The 14,420-nt window shown below is 55.8% G+C and overlaps 1 protein-coding gene and 1 pseudogene across 2 annotated transcripts in view; both read left to right on the top strand.

The window, feature by feature from the left end:
• The window catches only part of PDXK (pyridoxal kinase), a 43,420-nt gene that overhangs the window by 20,566 nt on the left and 8,434 nt on the right, over positions 1-14,420 (top strand). Inside the window, exons 3-5 of the mRNA XM_050784468.1 lie at positions 5,100-5,204; positions 7,347-7,430; positions 11,738-11,784. Coding sequence (XP_050640425.1) covers positions 5,100-5,204; positions 7,347-7,430; positions 11,738-11,784 — 236 coding nt within the window. The remainder of the gene's footprint in view (positions 1-5,099; positions 5,205-7,346; positions 7,431-11,737; positions 11,785-14,420) is intronic.
• LOC126950658 (uncharacterized) lies at positions 550-2,973 on the top strand (annotated as a pseudogene). The gene has a single exon (XR_007724234.1). The product of XR_007724234.1 is annotated as an uncharacterized LOC126950658 (transcript).

The following is a 14,420-nucleotide window of genomic DNA, read 5'->3' as shown; positions in this document are numbered from 1 at the left end:
TGTCTAATGGCTAGAGGTGCTTACGTTTCAGCAAACTCACCTCCAGGAAGCATTTTACTAGGCCTGATCGTGCACAAAGAAAGACTTCTGCACGCGCCACGGGCCTCACGCATCGTAGGGGCTGTTCTGCTCCGGGCACCCTGGCTCCAGGGCTGCGCTCCCCGGGCTGTCTGGGGGGCCACGTTGTCCTGTTCCTCCTGCCACGTGGCCCATCGTGCGTGCCCAGGACGCAGCTCACGCCCTGTGTGACCAGCCACGTGAGCTCAGCCACAGGCAGCCCTGCGGACACTCGGGTTGTTTCCACTTTGTGGCTGTTGCGAGTCTTGCTGCCGTGAACGTGTGTCTAGACATTTTGGGGGGAGACATGTTTTCAGTTCTCCAGTGCGCACCTAGGAGTTGGAGGTGGGGTCACACAGGCTGCAATTCATTTGGCAGGGAGCTGGGGTGATGCTGCCAGGGAGCTCATTCACGACTCTGCCCAGGGTTTTCTTTTTCCTTTTTCTGTTTTTTTTTTTTTTTTTTTTTTTTTTTTTTGTGAGACAAGGTCTCGCTGTGTCATCCAGGCTGGAGTGCAGTCGTGCGATCGTGGCTCACTGCAGCCTTGACTTCCTGAGCTCAAGAGGTCCTCCCACCTCACCCTCTTAAGTGGCTGGGTCTACAGGTGTGCACCACCACACCCAGCTAATTTTCGTATTTGTCATAGAGACGGAGTCTCACTATGTTGCTCAGGGTGGTCTTGCACTCCCTGGGCTCAAGCGATCCTGCCCTCTCAGCCTCCCAAGGTGCTGGGATTACAGGCGTGAGACTCCGCGCCCAGTCTTTTCTTTTTTCTTTTGTAGAGACAAGGTCTCAGTCATCCAGGCTGACGTGCAGTGGTGCAGCCAGCTCACCACAGCCTTGACCTCCTGGGCTGAAGCGATCTTTTTGCCTCCACCTCCCGAGTGGCTGGGACTACAGGTGTGCGCCACCACGCCCCCCTCCTGCCCAGGGTTGTTACTGGGGTGGTCACGTGGGCAGCTTCTGCCTGGGATGGACCACAAAGCCAGACTCCCGGCGGGGACACGAGTGTTCCACATAAGCTGCGTCATTGGTTCCGTGACGCCCATCAGGCTGGGGGATGGGAAAGCCGAGCCCCCAAGTGCCTGCAGAGCCCACCTGGTGCAGACCTCGCCGCCTCGGGGCTGCTGCTCACACTTCTGCACCTTCCCCCGACTGGGCCCCTGTTCCTTGAGGCCACACCACACCCCCATTCATTTTTCCACACTCTGAGCTGTGTCTCCCAAGCCCAGGGCAGCCAGGCTTGGCAGAGCCTCTGCCTTGAGGCCAGCATGCCCAATGGCCCCTTTGAGAGGATTTCCTGGAGCTTCCTGTCTGAGCTTCCTGGCCTGAGGGCATTGGGAAGGAGCCTGCAGAGCTGGAGGTCAGCAGGTGGACTGGTTGCGCTCTCCTGGCTTTTGGAGTGTGGAGCCAGAGCGGGTGGGACAGGTGACCTGCTGCTGGGCTTGGTGGTCCCTGCTGCAGGGAAGGGGCAGCTGGTGTGAACGCAAGGAGCTGCAGGACTGGAGAAGGCCAGGGCCAGGAACCTGCCGATGGACACCGGCGAGGGGCCAGGCACGGCCCGGACTCCCTGGCCGGCTGGGGTCTGACAGGAGCACCAGGTTCCTTGGGCTGCCCAAGGAGCCGCTTGTTTGGCCTCTGTTTTTTCATCTGTAAATGGAATGAGTTCTACACAAGATCCAAGTGCCCTCCCCTGTTTGAGAAGGTTCTTGTGGGCTCTGGGCTCATCCCACCTCCCGCAGTGGGCAGGAGGCCACCGAGAGGTGCAAGACCATGCGCCATCTTTCGAGAGGAAGCTGGGCCTCAGAGGAGCCTGGGGCCTGTGTCTGAGACCCGGCCAAGTGCTGGACGTCTCCCCTTCCTCACGGCTGTTGTGGCTGAATTACATCCCCCCAAATTCTCATGTTGCAGCCTTAACCCCAGCACCTCAGAGTGGGACTGGATTTGGAGATGGAGCCCCTACAGAGGTCATCAGGTTAAAAGAGGCCATCAGGGCTCTGGGTGGGCCCTGATCCAAGCTGATTGGTGTCCTTGTAAGAAGACAAGATGAGGTCACAGACACACACAGAGGGACAGCGCCATGAGGACACGGGGAGTTGACGCTGTCTGCAAGCCCTGGGGAGAGGCCTCGGGAACCAGCCTTGGAGACGCCTTGACCTTGGACCCAGTGCCCGGGACAGTAGGAGAATTGGAGCCGCCTGGTTGCAGTCCTTCCCGATGCCACCCTGTATTAGTCCATTCTCACACTGCTAATTGTTGGGAAAAGGGCTTGTGGGGCACCTGTATAAACTGGCCATAAAAATATAGGACAATAAGTTGTGGAAAGCCACAAGAGGCCTCTGAGGAGGAAAGCCTCCTAGTTGCCATCATGTTCCCATGCTCAGAGCGAGACCCTCTCTCTTATCTGTAAACACGGTGTTCAAGGAGAAAGCGCTGGAATGTGGACAGATGTGCAGGCTGCTGGTTAAGCCACGCCCACTAACTCTCTGATAAGTTAAAGATACGCTGTTTGAGCACAAAGGAGATTCCTTTAAACCGCTGTTGCTATAGATTACGCCTGTGACTACTGCCTCCCTTTCACCGTTTCGCCCTGAACGTCTGCTTCTTAGATCTAAGTGATTGTACTCAATAAATAGTGTGGACACCAGACCTCGGTGCCTTTCGCAGCCTCCATTTTGCAACTGGCCTCCTGACTCCCACCTTTATGAACTCTTCCTTTCTTTTTTTTTTTTTTTTTTTTTGAGACGGAATCTCGCTCTGTTTCCCAGGCTGGAGTGCAGTGGCGTGATCTCCGCTCACTGCAAGCTCCACCCACCAGGTTCATGCCATTCTCCTGCCTCAGCCTCCCAAGTAGCTGGGACTACAGGCACCCGCCACCACATCCGGCTAATTTTTTGTATTTTTAGTAGAGACGGGGTTTCACCGTGTTAGCCAGGATGGTCTCGATCTCTTGACCTCATGAACCGCCCGCCTCGGCCTCCCAAAGTGCTGGGATTACAGGCATGAGCCACTGTGGCCAGCCCCACCTTTATGAACTCTTCTCATTCCTTTGTCACCACTGGACTTTGGGTACCCTACGGGTGGTGTTGAGGCTGGTCCCCAACACTAATAAAGGTGTACCTGAGACTGGGTCATTTATAAAGGAAAAGGGTTTAATGGACTCACAGTTCAGCAGGGGCTGGGGAGGCCTTAGGAAACTTACAGTCATGGCAGAAGTGGAAGCAAACACGTCCTTCTTCACATGGCAGCAGAAAGGAGAAGTGCTGAGTGAGGGGCCCAGGGTTTTCAAAGCCCCTTAAAACCATCAGCTTTTGTGACAATTCAGTCCCTATCATGGGAACAGGATGGGGGAACCGCCCCCATGGTTGAATGACCTCCTGCTAGGTCCCGCCCACAACATGGGATTATGGGAACTACAATTCAAGATGAGATTTGGGTGGGGACACAGCCAGGCCATGTCACCTCCCCAGGAAAGGAGCACATGTGCAGCGGTGGTGAGTCCCATCCTGCTTGGAAAGATACTCAGAATCCGAGGGCAGAAAGGACCAGGAGGGACCATTGCTCGCCTCCCTCTTCCTACCCCTCATCCCCAACCCCGCCCCGGCCTGGCAGAAGCCTCCCCAGGACACACCCTGTACCGGAGGGGCAGGCTGCTGTGTGAGGCAGACCTTGCCCACGGTGGATACCCCCTGCCCCTCCTGACCCGCAGTGACTGTTAACCCGGAGTCCATCAGGGGCTTGGTCTCTGGCAGACCCACCCCTCAGTGCGTCTACTCTGGTGTCCCGGGCAGAGCACAGGGCAGGCGCCCCCAGATGCACACCCCAGACACCGCACCGTGCCTGGAGCATTGCTTCTGATGGCAGTCTCAGTACTTTTGCGCCACACGTGCTCCCGTACGACGGCTCCTGGGGAAAGCCAAAGGCGTCCCTGCCAGTGGGAGCCAGTGACTGGTACGCAGGAGGGCCCTCAGGGGCAGGAGCCATGGAGCCGTCCTCTGGTGTGGGAATTCAGGGGATCTTAGCCACAGAGCATGGCGCATGGGCTCAGAGCTGGCCGTGACCTACCAGTGCGTGATACTTGGACTTTGCTGTTGTAGGAATCCATACGTCAGAATTTTCCTTATTTGCTGAAAAAGGCATGCGTTAGAGGTTGATGCACGTGGGAGGAGGCCAGGAGCCCCTCGATGTGAGGCGTTTCTCATGGGCAAATGTGGGGTGTCCATGGTGGACCCCACCCTGTGTGGATGGCTGCGCCCTGAGCATGCTTTGAGCTGGAGCTGTGGTCGGGTCCCACAGTGCAGGAAGGGCTCCCAGGGGACTGGTGGTCCTGCCTGCAGGAAGCCGATGCATCTGTCCTCACACCTTGATATGCCTGTCTGCCTGGAGTGGACACTTCACCCTGGCTACCCATCGGGCCAAGGGCAGGTTGTATACACCTGGGCTGAGGCCTCTTTCTCATTCACATTTGTCTCTTGCTCAGGAGTTGATCTAAGATTCGCTCTAATTGCACCTTAATAAGCTTGTTGGAGTGGGGACCTAATGAGCCTTACCTGCCAGGGTGTCTGGGTGACAGTGGCCGGTGGCCGAGCACCCCGGCCTGAATAGCTGGGAGCTCATGCAGGAGACTCTGGGAAACAAGAGGCTGTGGCGTTGTGGGGAGATTGTAGCCGGGGCATTCTGGACAGCAATGGGGGAACAACACAGCCGTGAGCTGGCGTGTGTCTCCGCACACCCCGCCTGTACCTGGGACGCAGCTCCCACAGGAACTGGCAGTGGGAGGGTGGGGGCCACTGAGGCCGTAGTAACAATCCCTGACAGTGTAGGGTCAGGGGGCTCACGGGGGCTTGAGGTGTCCGGTCTGGACAGCTGTCGGGACCTGCCAAACACTGTGCCTGGTGATCTCCTGCTGGCCTTGTGCCAGTCCATGGGGAGGAGCCGTCCACCAGGCAGCCTCAGGGAGAGTGGGCGGGTGTTGAGGGAGGCCCGCGACCCCACGGCCGGCCCCCTTGTGTCTGAGCCCCCATGGTTTCCTCTGCCTCTAGGCTATGCCCACTGGAAGGGCCAAGTGCTGAATTCAGATGAGCTGCAGGAGTTGTACGAAGGCCTGAAGCTGAACAACGTGAATAAATATGACTACGTGCTCACAGGTGGGTGCTACAGACCCCGCTTCAGCCAGGGTGGGCTTGGGGAGGTCCAGAGCACCCCCACCCTGGGCCCATCTCGGGTCCCTGCTCCTTCAAGGAGGGCCTCGGCATGCCCAAGCCACCATCGCACCCCCGGTAGCCTGGGGGGTCCTGGCCATGCCGTGCCTGCCTGGACAATGACTGTCCTGGCTGTGCCAAGTCACCCCCACTCCTATGGCCACACTGGGCTTCCGGTGCCCAGGGGAGGGTGCAGGCAGGGTGTTGGGAATGCTGACCGGGGCAGGACAGGTGGGTGGGACACTCAGGTGACGACGGGCTGCTACCTGGTACACTGGCATCTTTTGTCAACTTTCTGATTAAACAAAAAATTGTATTTCTATACATGTTTATTATTGTAATAATTCTTATTATTACTATTTTTGAGACAGGGTGTTACTCTGTGGCCCAGGTTGGAGTGCACTGGCCTAGTCATAGCTCACTGCAGCCTCAACCTCCCGGGCTCAGGTGATCCTCCTGCCGCAACCTCCCAGGTAGCTGGGAGTAAAGGCATGCACCACCACGCCCAGCTTTTTTTTTTTTTTTTTTTTTTTTGTAGAGACAGGGTTTTGCCATGTTGCCCAGGCTGGTCTTGAACTCCTGGGCTCAAGCCAGCCACCCACCCTGGCCTCCCAAAGTGTTGGGATGTACAGGCATGAGTCACTGCACCCAGCCTAGTTTCTACATTTTTAAACAGTTAAGGGAAACACTTAACCTCCCAAAGTGTTAGAATTACAGGTGTGAGCCACGGTGCCCAGCCTCTCTACATGTCTAAAGGTCATATATAAGGCCAGGCACAGGGGCTCAAACCTATAGTTCCAGCACTTCAGGAAGACTAGGAGGGAAGCTCGCTTGAGGCCAGGAGTTCAAAACCAGCTTAAGCAATATAGCGAGACCCTGTCTCTATAAAAAATTTTTAAAAAATTAATTAGCTGGGCATAGTCCCAGCTACTCGGGAAGCTGAGGTGGGAGCTTGAGCCTGGGAGTTCAAGGCTGCAGTGAGCTGTGATTGAACCACTGCACTCTGGACTAGGGGACAGAATGACACCCTGTGTCAAAATAAATAAGACTAAATTAAAATGTCATATGCTTGTTACTGAAAGTAGGAATATAAACAAAGGAAAGATTACTCCTTTGCCTCTCGCCCATGGGCTCGTTCCTGTGAAGCACGGCGTTTCTGTTGGGAAATGCTTCAGGGTCTGCCCTCGGTATCTTTGGACTGTGGGGACACCTTGCCTGCACCCATCTCCCTCCCCCCAACCCTGAGCCCTGTGGGGACACCTCGCCTGCACCCGTCTCCCTCCCCCCAGCCCCCAGCCCTGTGGGGACACCTCGCCTGCACCATCTCCCTCCCCCAGCCCTGAGCACTGTGGGGACACCTCGCCTGCACCCGCCTCCCTCCTCCCAGCCCCCGAGCCCTGTGGAGACACCTCGCCTGCACCCGCCTCCCTCCCCTCAGCCCCGAGCCCTGTGGGGACACCTCGCCTGCACCCGCCTCCCTCCCCCCAACCCCGAGCCCTGTGGGGACACCTCGCCTGCACCCGCCTCCCTCCCCCCAACCCCGAGCCCTGTGGAGACACGTCGCCTGCACCCGCCTCCCTCCCCTCAGCCCCCGAGCCCTGTGGGGACACCTCGCCTGCACCATCTCCCTCCCCCAGCCCTGAGCCCTGTGGGGACACCTCGCCTGCACCCGCCTCCGTCCCCCCAACCCCGAGCCCTGTGGGGACACCTCGCCTGCACCCGCCTCCGTCCCCCCAACCCCGAGCCCTGTGGAGACACCTCGCCTGCACCCGCCTCCGTCCCCCCAACCCCGAGCCCTGTGGGGACACCTCGCCTGCACCCGCCTCCGTCCCCCCAACCCCGAGCCCTGTGGGGACACCTTGCCTGCACCCACCTCCCTCCCCCCAACCCTGAGTCCTGTGGAGACACCTCGCCTGCACTCGCCTCCCTCCCCCCAACCCCGAGCCCTGTGGGGACACCTCGCCTGCACCCGCCTCCCTCCCCCGCCACCCCTATGCAGGGTCTGATGGTGCTTCTCTTTCTTTGTACCACGGTTGATCGTGGTGAGTCTCCTGTTTTCTGAGAGTAACCTGGGTTCTCCCCCTCAAGGTTATACGAGGGACAAGTCGTTCCTGGCCATGGTGGTGGACATTGTGCGGGAGCTGAAACAGCAGAACCCCAGGCTGGTATACGGTAGGCAGGGGCCCACCCTCGGGTCTGGCTGTGTGGCCCCACACAGGGTAGGGCTGGCGTGGGAGCCCGGGAAGGGACGTCTTAGCCTCCTTCCTCCTCTGCACCCCTCCATGCCCCGCCTCTCCGGGCAGTGAGCTATGTCTGCCAGGCCTCTGAAGATGTGGGCCTGCTGAAGTCCACTGGGCTAGAAGCGTTTGCAGGTGACCTTGGTGTCTTGTGTGGCTGGTGTGAGATAGGAAGGGGTGTCAGTGTGCTTATATAGCAGGGCTGCTGTGTGAAGGCCTGGGACCCAGGCAGCACTGTTGTGTGACTCCACTGACCCTAAAGGCGGAGGGGGCAATGGGCCACACCCAGGCGGGGCAAGGGGCCACACCCAGGCAGGGCCAGGCTGGAGAGTGAGGAGGGGCGGGGCCACACCCAGGCGGGGCCAGGCGAGGGAGTTGGAGAAGGGAGGGGCGGGGCCACACCCAGGCAGGGCCAGGCGAGGGAGTTGGAGAAGGGAGGGGCGGGGCCACACCCAGGCAGGGCCAGGCGAGGGAGTTGGAGAAGGGAGGGGCGGGGCCACACCCAGGCAGGGCCAGGCTAGGAAGTTAGAGAAGGGAGGGGCGGGGTCACACCCAGGCAGGGCCAGGCTAGGAAGTTGGAGAAGGGAGGGGTGGGGTCACACCCAGGCAGGACCAGGTTAGGGAGTTGGGAAGGGAGGGGCGGGGCCACACCCAGGCAGGGCCAGGTTAGGGAGTAGGGGAGGGGAGGGCCACACCCCAGGTAGGTCCAGGGCTAGGGAGTGGGGGAGGACAGGGTCCTACCCAGGCTGGGCCAGGCTAGGGAGTGGCTAAATCTTTGGGGCGTCTGCCTAGATCGATCTTTCCTTAGAGGCCAGGCAGTGCTGCCTGGGAGAAGGGGCAGCGTCACCCAACCTTGCAGACAGGCTCTCTCTGGGGCGCAGGTCTCCCAGGTGGCCGGAGGGCAGGCCTGGCCCAGCACATGGTTTGCCACGCTGTGTACTGTTGCCCAAAGGGAAAGCACTTGTCGGGACAGATGTACAAGGCCCGGATTGTGTGTGCTCGAGGCCAGGAAGAGGAAGGGAGCCACTGCACCTGCTTGGGTGACAAACAGTGATGAATGACACCTCACAGCAATTAGGATGACTGTCATCAAACACACGGAAAATAGCAAGTGTGGGCGAGGATGCAGAAACCCTCCACACAGCTGCTGGGAGTATCAAAGGGTGTGGCCACAGTGGAAAACACGTTGGCAGTTCCCCAACAAGCGGAACACGGACACCACATGACCAGCAATTCCGCCCTGTGCATAGATCCGAAATAGCCTCAGACGGATGTGCGTGTTCCCACGTCTGTAGCAGCATTGTTCCCAGTGACCAAAGGTGGATACAGGCTGTGTCCATTGATGGCTGACAAAGAAAATGTCCGTGCATACAGTGGAGTATTACTCAGTCTGGAAAAGGAAGGAAATTCTGACACACGCTGCAGTGTGGATGACACTTGAGGACATGATGCTCAGTGAAAGTAGCCAGACACCAAAGGACAACTGTTACATGATTCCATTATGTGAAATATCCATGATAGGCCAATTCATCGAGGTAGAAAGCAGACTAAGGCCTGGCACGGTGGCTCACGCCTGTAATCCCAGCACTTTGGGAGGCCGAGGCAGGTGGATCACCTGAGGTCAGGAGTTCAAGACCAGCCTGGCCAACATGGTGAAACCCCATCTCTACTAAAAATACAAAAATTAGCCAGGTCTGGTGGCGTGCACCTGTAATCTCAGCTACTTTGGAGGCTGAGGCAGGAGAATTGCTTGAACCTGGGAGGCAGAGGTTGCAGTGAGCCGAGATCATGCCACTGCACTCCAGTTTGGGTGACAGAATGAGACTCTGTCTCAAAAAAAAAAGCAGACTAGATATTACCAGGGCCTAGGGCAGGGGAAATGGGGAGCGAGTGTTTAATGAGGACAGTTTCGGTTTGGGAAGGTAAAATGTTTTGGAGGTGGAGAGTGGTCGTAGTTATACAATAGCAAGAATGCGCTTAATGCCCCTGAATTGTACACCTAAATATGCTTAAACTGGCAAAGATTATGGTATATATTTTTTACCACATTAAAAAGTTAAAAAAGAGAAGATATCTACTTCCACTTGGCAGCTTAAAAAAAAAAAAAAGAAAGAAAAAAACCAAATGTGGTTGTTTACGCTTGTATTCCGAGCACTTTGGGAGGCCAAGGTGGGAGAATCGCTTAAGCCTAGGAATTCAAAACCAGCCTCGGAAACATGGTGAGAACCCATCTATACAAATCATTTAAAAGTTAGCTGGGTGGGCGCATGCGCGTGGCGGGCTGGCGGCAGGAGGCGGGTGGGTCAAGGTATATCTGTACTACAGAGTCCCTGATAGGGGGTTTTGGGGAGCGCTTGGACCCTGGCTTCTGGGACGCGTCAGAAGCCGAAGCCCAAGGAGGATAAATGCTGGGGTCGCACTGTGGGTGAGCAGCAGAGTGATCATTGGAAGCCAGGTGCTCCCCCTTCACTTCCTTTGTGCCGAGCACGCTCGCCCCCCGGAGTTTCACTAGAAAGAAGGTCGCCATCGGCCAAGGGAACAGCTTGTACCTCAAGTGCACGCGGATGCCCCAGAATCCCAGGATCTCAGCCGAGCTGTTTGTGGATTATTAGATCTGACTTAAAAGGAGAAGGGAGCGTTGGCTTTGCTTTCATCAGGCCAAAGATGCCTTTCTTTGGGAATACGTTCAGTCCGAAGAAGACACCTCCTCGGAAGTCGGCATCTCTCTCCAACCTGCATTCTTTGGATCGGTCAGCCCGGGAGGTGGAGCTGGGCTTGGAATATGGATCCCCCACTATGAACCTGGCAGGGCAAAGCCTGAAGTTTGAAAATGGCCAGTGGATAGCAGAGACAGGGGTTAGTGGCGGTGTGGACCGGAGGGAGGTTCAGCGCCTTCGCAGGCGGAACCAGCAGTTGGAGGAAGAGAACAATCTCTTTTTTTTTTTTTTTTTGAGACGGAGTCTCGCTCTGTCGCCCAGGCTGGAGTGCAGTGGCCAGATCTCAGCTCACTGCAAGCTCCGCCTCCCGGGTTTACGGCATTCTCCTGCCTCAGCCTCCCAAGTAGCTGGGACAACAGGCGCCCGCCACCTCGCCCGGCTAGTTTTTTGTATTTTTTTTAGTAGAGACGGGGTTTCACCATGTTAGCCAGGATGGTCTCGATCTCCTGACCTCGTGATCCACCCGTCTCGGCCTCCCAAAGTGCTGGGATTACAGGCTTGAGCCACCGCGCCCGGCCGAGAACAATCTCTTGCGGCTGAAAGTGGACATCCTGTTAGACATGCTTTCGGAGTCCACTGCCGAATCCCACTTAATGGAGAAGGAACTGGATGAACTGAGGATTAGCCGGAAGAGAAAATGAACACCCCAGAGACATTTATTGGGGAGTAGGATGTAGCTAAGTGCTTTTTTTTTTTTTTTGCCCAGACTAGTGGATTCGGTCCTGGGAGAGAGTATCATATAATGGGACCCACAGGCACTGGCACCCTTGGGTTGGCAATAGAAGGTGACATGGAATGGAGAAAACCAAGATTCCAGATGGGGACAGTAACTAGAAGGTGCTTCAGATGCACTGCCTGCGGATGCCAGTCTGAAAACCAGACCGCATGGAGGCCTGAGGCTGCTGATGAGCCTTTGGGTGCTCTCCACACACAAGATTGCAAACATACATGTCCCAGAATAGCTCTGTTGGGCCCTGTTGGGAGAAGTGGCTGGAGTTCATTCTCTCACCCCCTTACATTGGGGTTTGGGGTTTGGCAGCAGTTCTGCAGAGCTCTGTGTTGGGGGTCATGGATGAGTGGCTCTCTGGGCTCTTAAAGGCAGGCCTCTCTCCTTGCCTTTAAAGAATCCTCCTTCCTCACACCTGGCCTCCTCTGGCTTCAGCTTCTCAGCAGCAAGCACCAGCCTTCCACAGCAACACTATATTTTTATGCTACTTTCCTGTTTGCACTACTATTTTTATTAAATGATGTTAAATAAAAAAAAAATAAAAATAAAAAAATAGAAATAAAAAAAAGTTAGCTGGGTGTGCTGGTGCATGCCTGTGGTCTCAGCCACTTGGGAGGGTGAGGCAGGAGGATCCCCTGAGCCTAGAAGATCGAGACTGCAGTGAGCCATGATTGTACCACTGCACTCCAGCCTGGACAACAGAGCAAGACCCTGTCTAAAAAATAAGAAAGAAATGTTGAGGGTTTCTTACTCATCAGCTGTAGCCTTTGCTGATAAGATGTCCTTGTGTCTCTGCAGTGTGTGATCCAGTCTTGGGTGACAAGTGGGATGGCGAAGGCTCGATGGTGAGTAATCTCATGTGTGTGATTTAAAAATGTGGTGAGTGGAGCTATTCCTATCCAGCCAGAAGACAGGCCCACGTCTCTTAAGTGTCTAACTTGGTGGTACTTCTCTGTCCAGGGGTAAAAAGACAAACCTTGTTAGGAAGGAAAAAGGGGACCCACGTGTTTTCTGTAAAGTGCCCGATAGTAGATAAATATTTACGCCTTTGCCGGCCGCACGGCTCTGCCACAGCTGTTTGCATTAGAGCACAGAAGCAGCCACAGGTAAGAGGTGTACAAACAGGATGACCTCTTCTCCTCTCCTCTCCTTTCTTTTTCTTCTTCTTTTTCTTCTCTTTCTTTTCTTATTGAGACGGAGTCTCACTCGGTCACCCAGGCTGGAGTGCAGTGCCACAATCTCAGCTCACTGCAACCTCTGCCTCCTGGGCTCAGGCAATTCTCATGCCTCAGTCTCCCAAGTAACTGGAATTACAGGTGTGCACCACCACACCCAGCTAATTTGTGCATTTTTACTAGATACGATTTCACCATGTTGTCCAGGCTGGTCTCGAACTCCTAGCCTCAAGTGATCCACCTGCCTTGGCCTCCCAAAGTGCTAGGATTACAGGCATGAGCCACCATGCCCAGCCATGCATGACTATTTTCTAATAAAATTTCATTTGTGGACACTGAAATTTGAATTTTCTATAATTTTCATGTGTCACAAAATATCATTCTTTTTTTTTGACTTTTTCCCCCTAACCGTTAAAAAATGTAGAAACCAGGCTGGGTGCAGTGGCTCACGCCTGTAATCCCAGCACTTTGGGAGGCCAGGGTGGGTGGCTGACTTGAGCCCAGGAGTTCGAGACCAGCCTGGGCAACATGGGGAAACCCTACCATCTGTAATCAAAATACAAAACAATGAGCTGGGTGTGGGGATACCCACCTATAGTCCCAGCTGCTTGGGAGGCTGAGGTGGGAGGATCACTCGAGCCCAGGAGGTGGAGGCTGCAGTGAGCTGAGATCGCACCACTACACTCACTCCACAGAGCAAGACCCCATCTCAAAAAACAAAGGAAATCTAGAAACCACTGAGCCTGTGAGCTGTATAGTAACAGCAGCAGCTGCAGCCCACAGGCCTGGACATCGGATCAAGTGGATGGAGAACAGATCCACTGTGACCAGTCCAGAAACCTAGAATTTAGAGGCGGAAGGAACCCAAAGGTGATCCTGCCTGTGGGTTTTTAACGCAGCCATTCAGTGCCCAGGCGATTTCAGTATCCGCCTTCTTTGTCGTTGTGTCTAGTGTGTCTGTTTGCTTGCTGTATGTTCACTGAGCATAGCGGGCTTCTTCACTGGCACAGGGCACGCCTGGGCCTGCGCCCTGCCTGCCCCGCTGGGTCAGTGGTTGAAGTCAGGATATCTGTTGTTGGGCCTCTAACCAGGTGGGGCGGGCTGGGCTGCTCAGCGTCTGTCTGTCCACTTTCTCCCATGCTTGTTCTCTGGAAGGTTCCCTGCCCTGCACCCGTCCTGCAGGACCCCGGCTTGCAGCTCTCTGCCTTCCCTTCATGGTGCTCCCTGGCGTGGGCTCTGCCGACCCTCAGCAGACACTCGTGTTTGGATCACGAAGAGTTGGGGCCACTGTCTGGTTCAGTGCAGCGATGGGATCTGGCCCCTTGATTTTGATCACATTCGTTTTCCTGAACGAGAGTGGCCTGAACACGAGCTCCTATCTCAGATGGGTGGTCACCCCGTCTGTCCCGTTTCCGTGAGGTTAAAGGGATGTGCTTGGGCCTCCCTACCCAAAATGGGGCTCTAAAGAGCTTTCCTTCCATTTCCTGGCCCATGGATCCGGGACATCCAGGTGCCACCCACCCATCCTTAGTGCCTCCTAAGCCATGTCTGAAGCAGCGGCCGGTGCGTGACCACCTTGCGTGCTCTGAGCACCCGGTGCAGAGGTGCCTCCTGCGGGGCCTCTGATTTCCAAGGGCAGTTTCCGGGAGCGAAGTGAAGGGATTGGAAACTCAGGTCACTCAGCCAGCAGGGACTGGTGAAGTGTTCCGTAAAGCCTGTGAAATTCTTCCAGAGCTTCACACTGGCTCCAGCTTAAATTTGATCACTAAAGAAAACTCTGTGTTGCCTGGCACGGTGGCTCAGGCCTGTAATCCCAGCACTTTGGGAGGCTGAGGCAGGTGGATCACCTGCGGTCAGGAGTTCGAGACCAGCCTGGCCAACATGGTGAAACCCCATCTCTACTAAAGAAAATACAAAAAAGTTAGCCAGGCGTGGTGGTGGGCGCCTGTAATCCTAGCTACTCGGGAGGCTGAGGCAGGAGAATCACTTGAACCCAGGAGGTGGAGGTTGCAGTGACCCAAGACCACGCCATTGCACTCCAGCCTGGGCAACAAGAGCGAAATTCTGTCTTAAAAAACAAAACAAAAAAATCACGTGTTGAATTGTTTGTTAGACAACTTAGACAAAAACAAGTAGATGAAGGGTGCATTGACTCAGCCAGGAAGAGCTGGCGGGTTGGGCTCCCAGTCGCAGATGGGCATGGCCAGCACCCCTCAGCCCTCCCCAGATGACCAGGGCCGCTCCATCCACCCGTCAGGTTTCCCTTTTCTCGTCTCCCTCCTCCCTCCCTCCCTCTCTTCTTTACC

Source organism: Macaca thibetana, chromosome 3 (assembly GCF_024542745.1).
Source record: "Macaca thibetana thibetana isolate TM-01 chromosome 3, ASM2454274v1, whole genome shotgun sequence".
NCBI lineage: Eukaryota > Metazoa > Chordata > Mammalia > Primates > Cercopithecidae > Macaca > Macaca thibetana.
The sequence above is the reverse complement of the archived record's forward strand: the minus strand, read 5'-3'. Positions and strand labels throughout refer to the sequence as shown.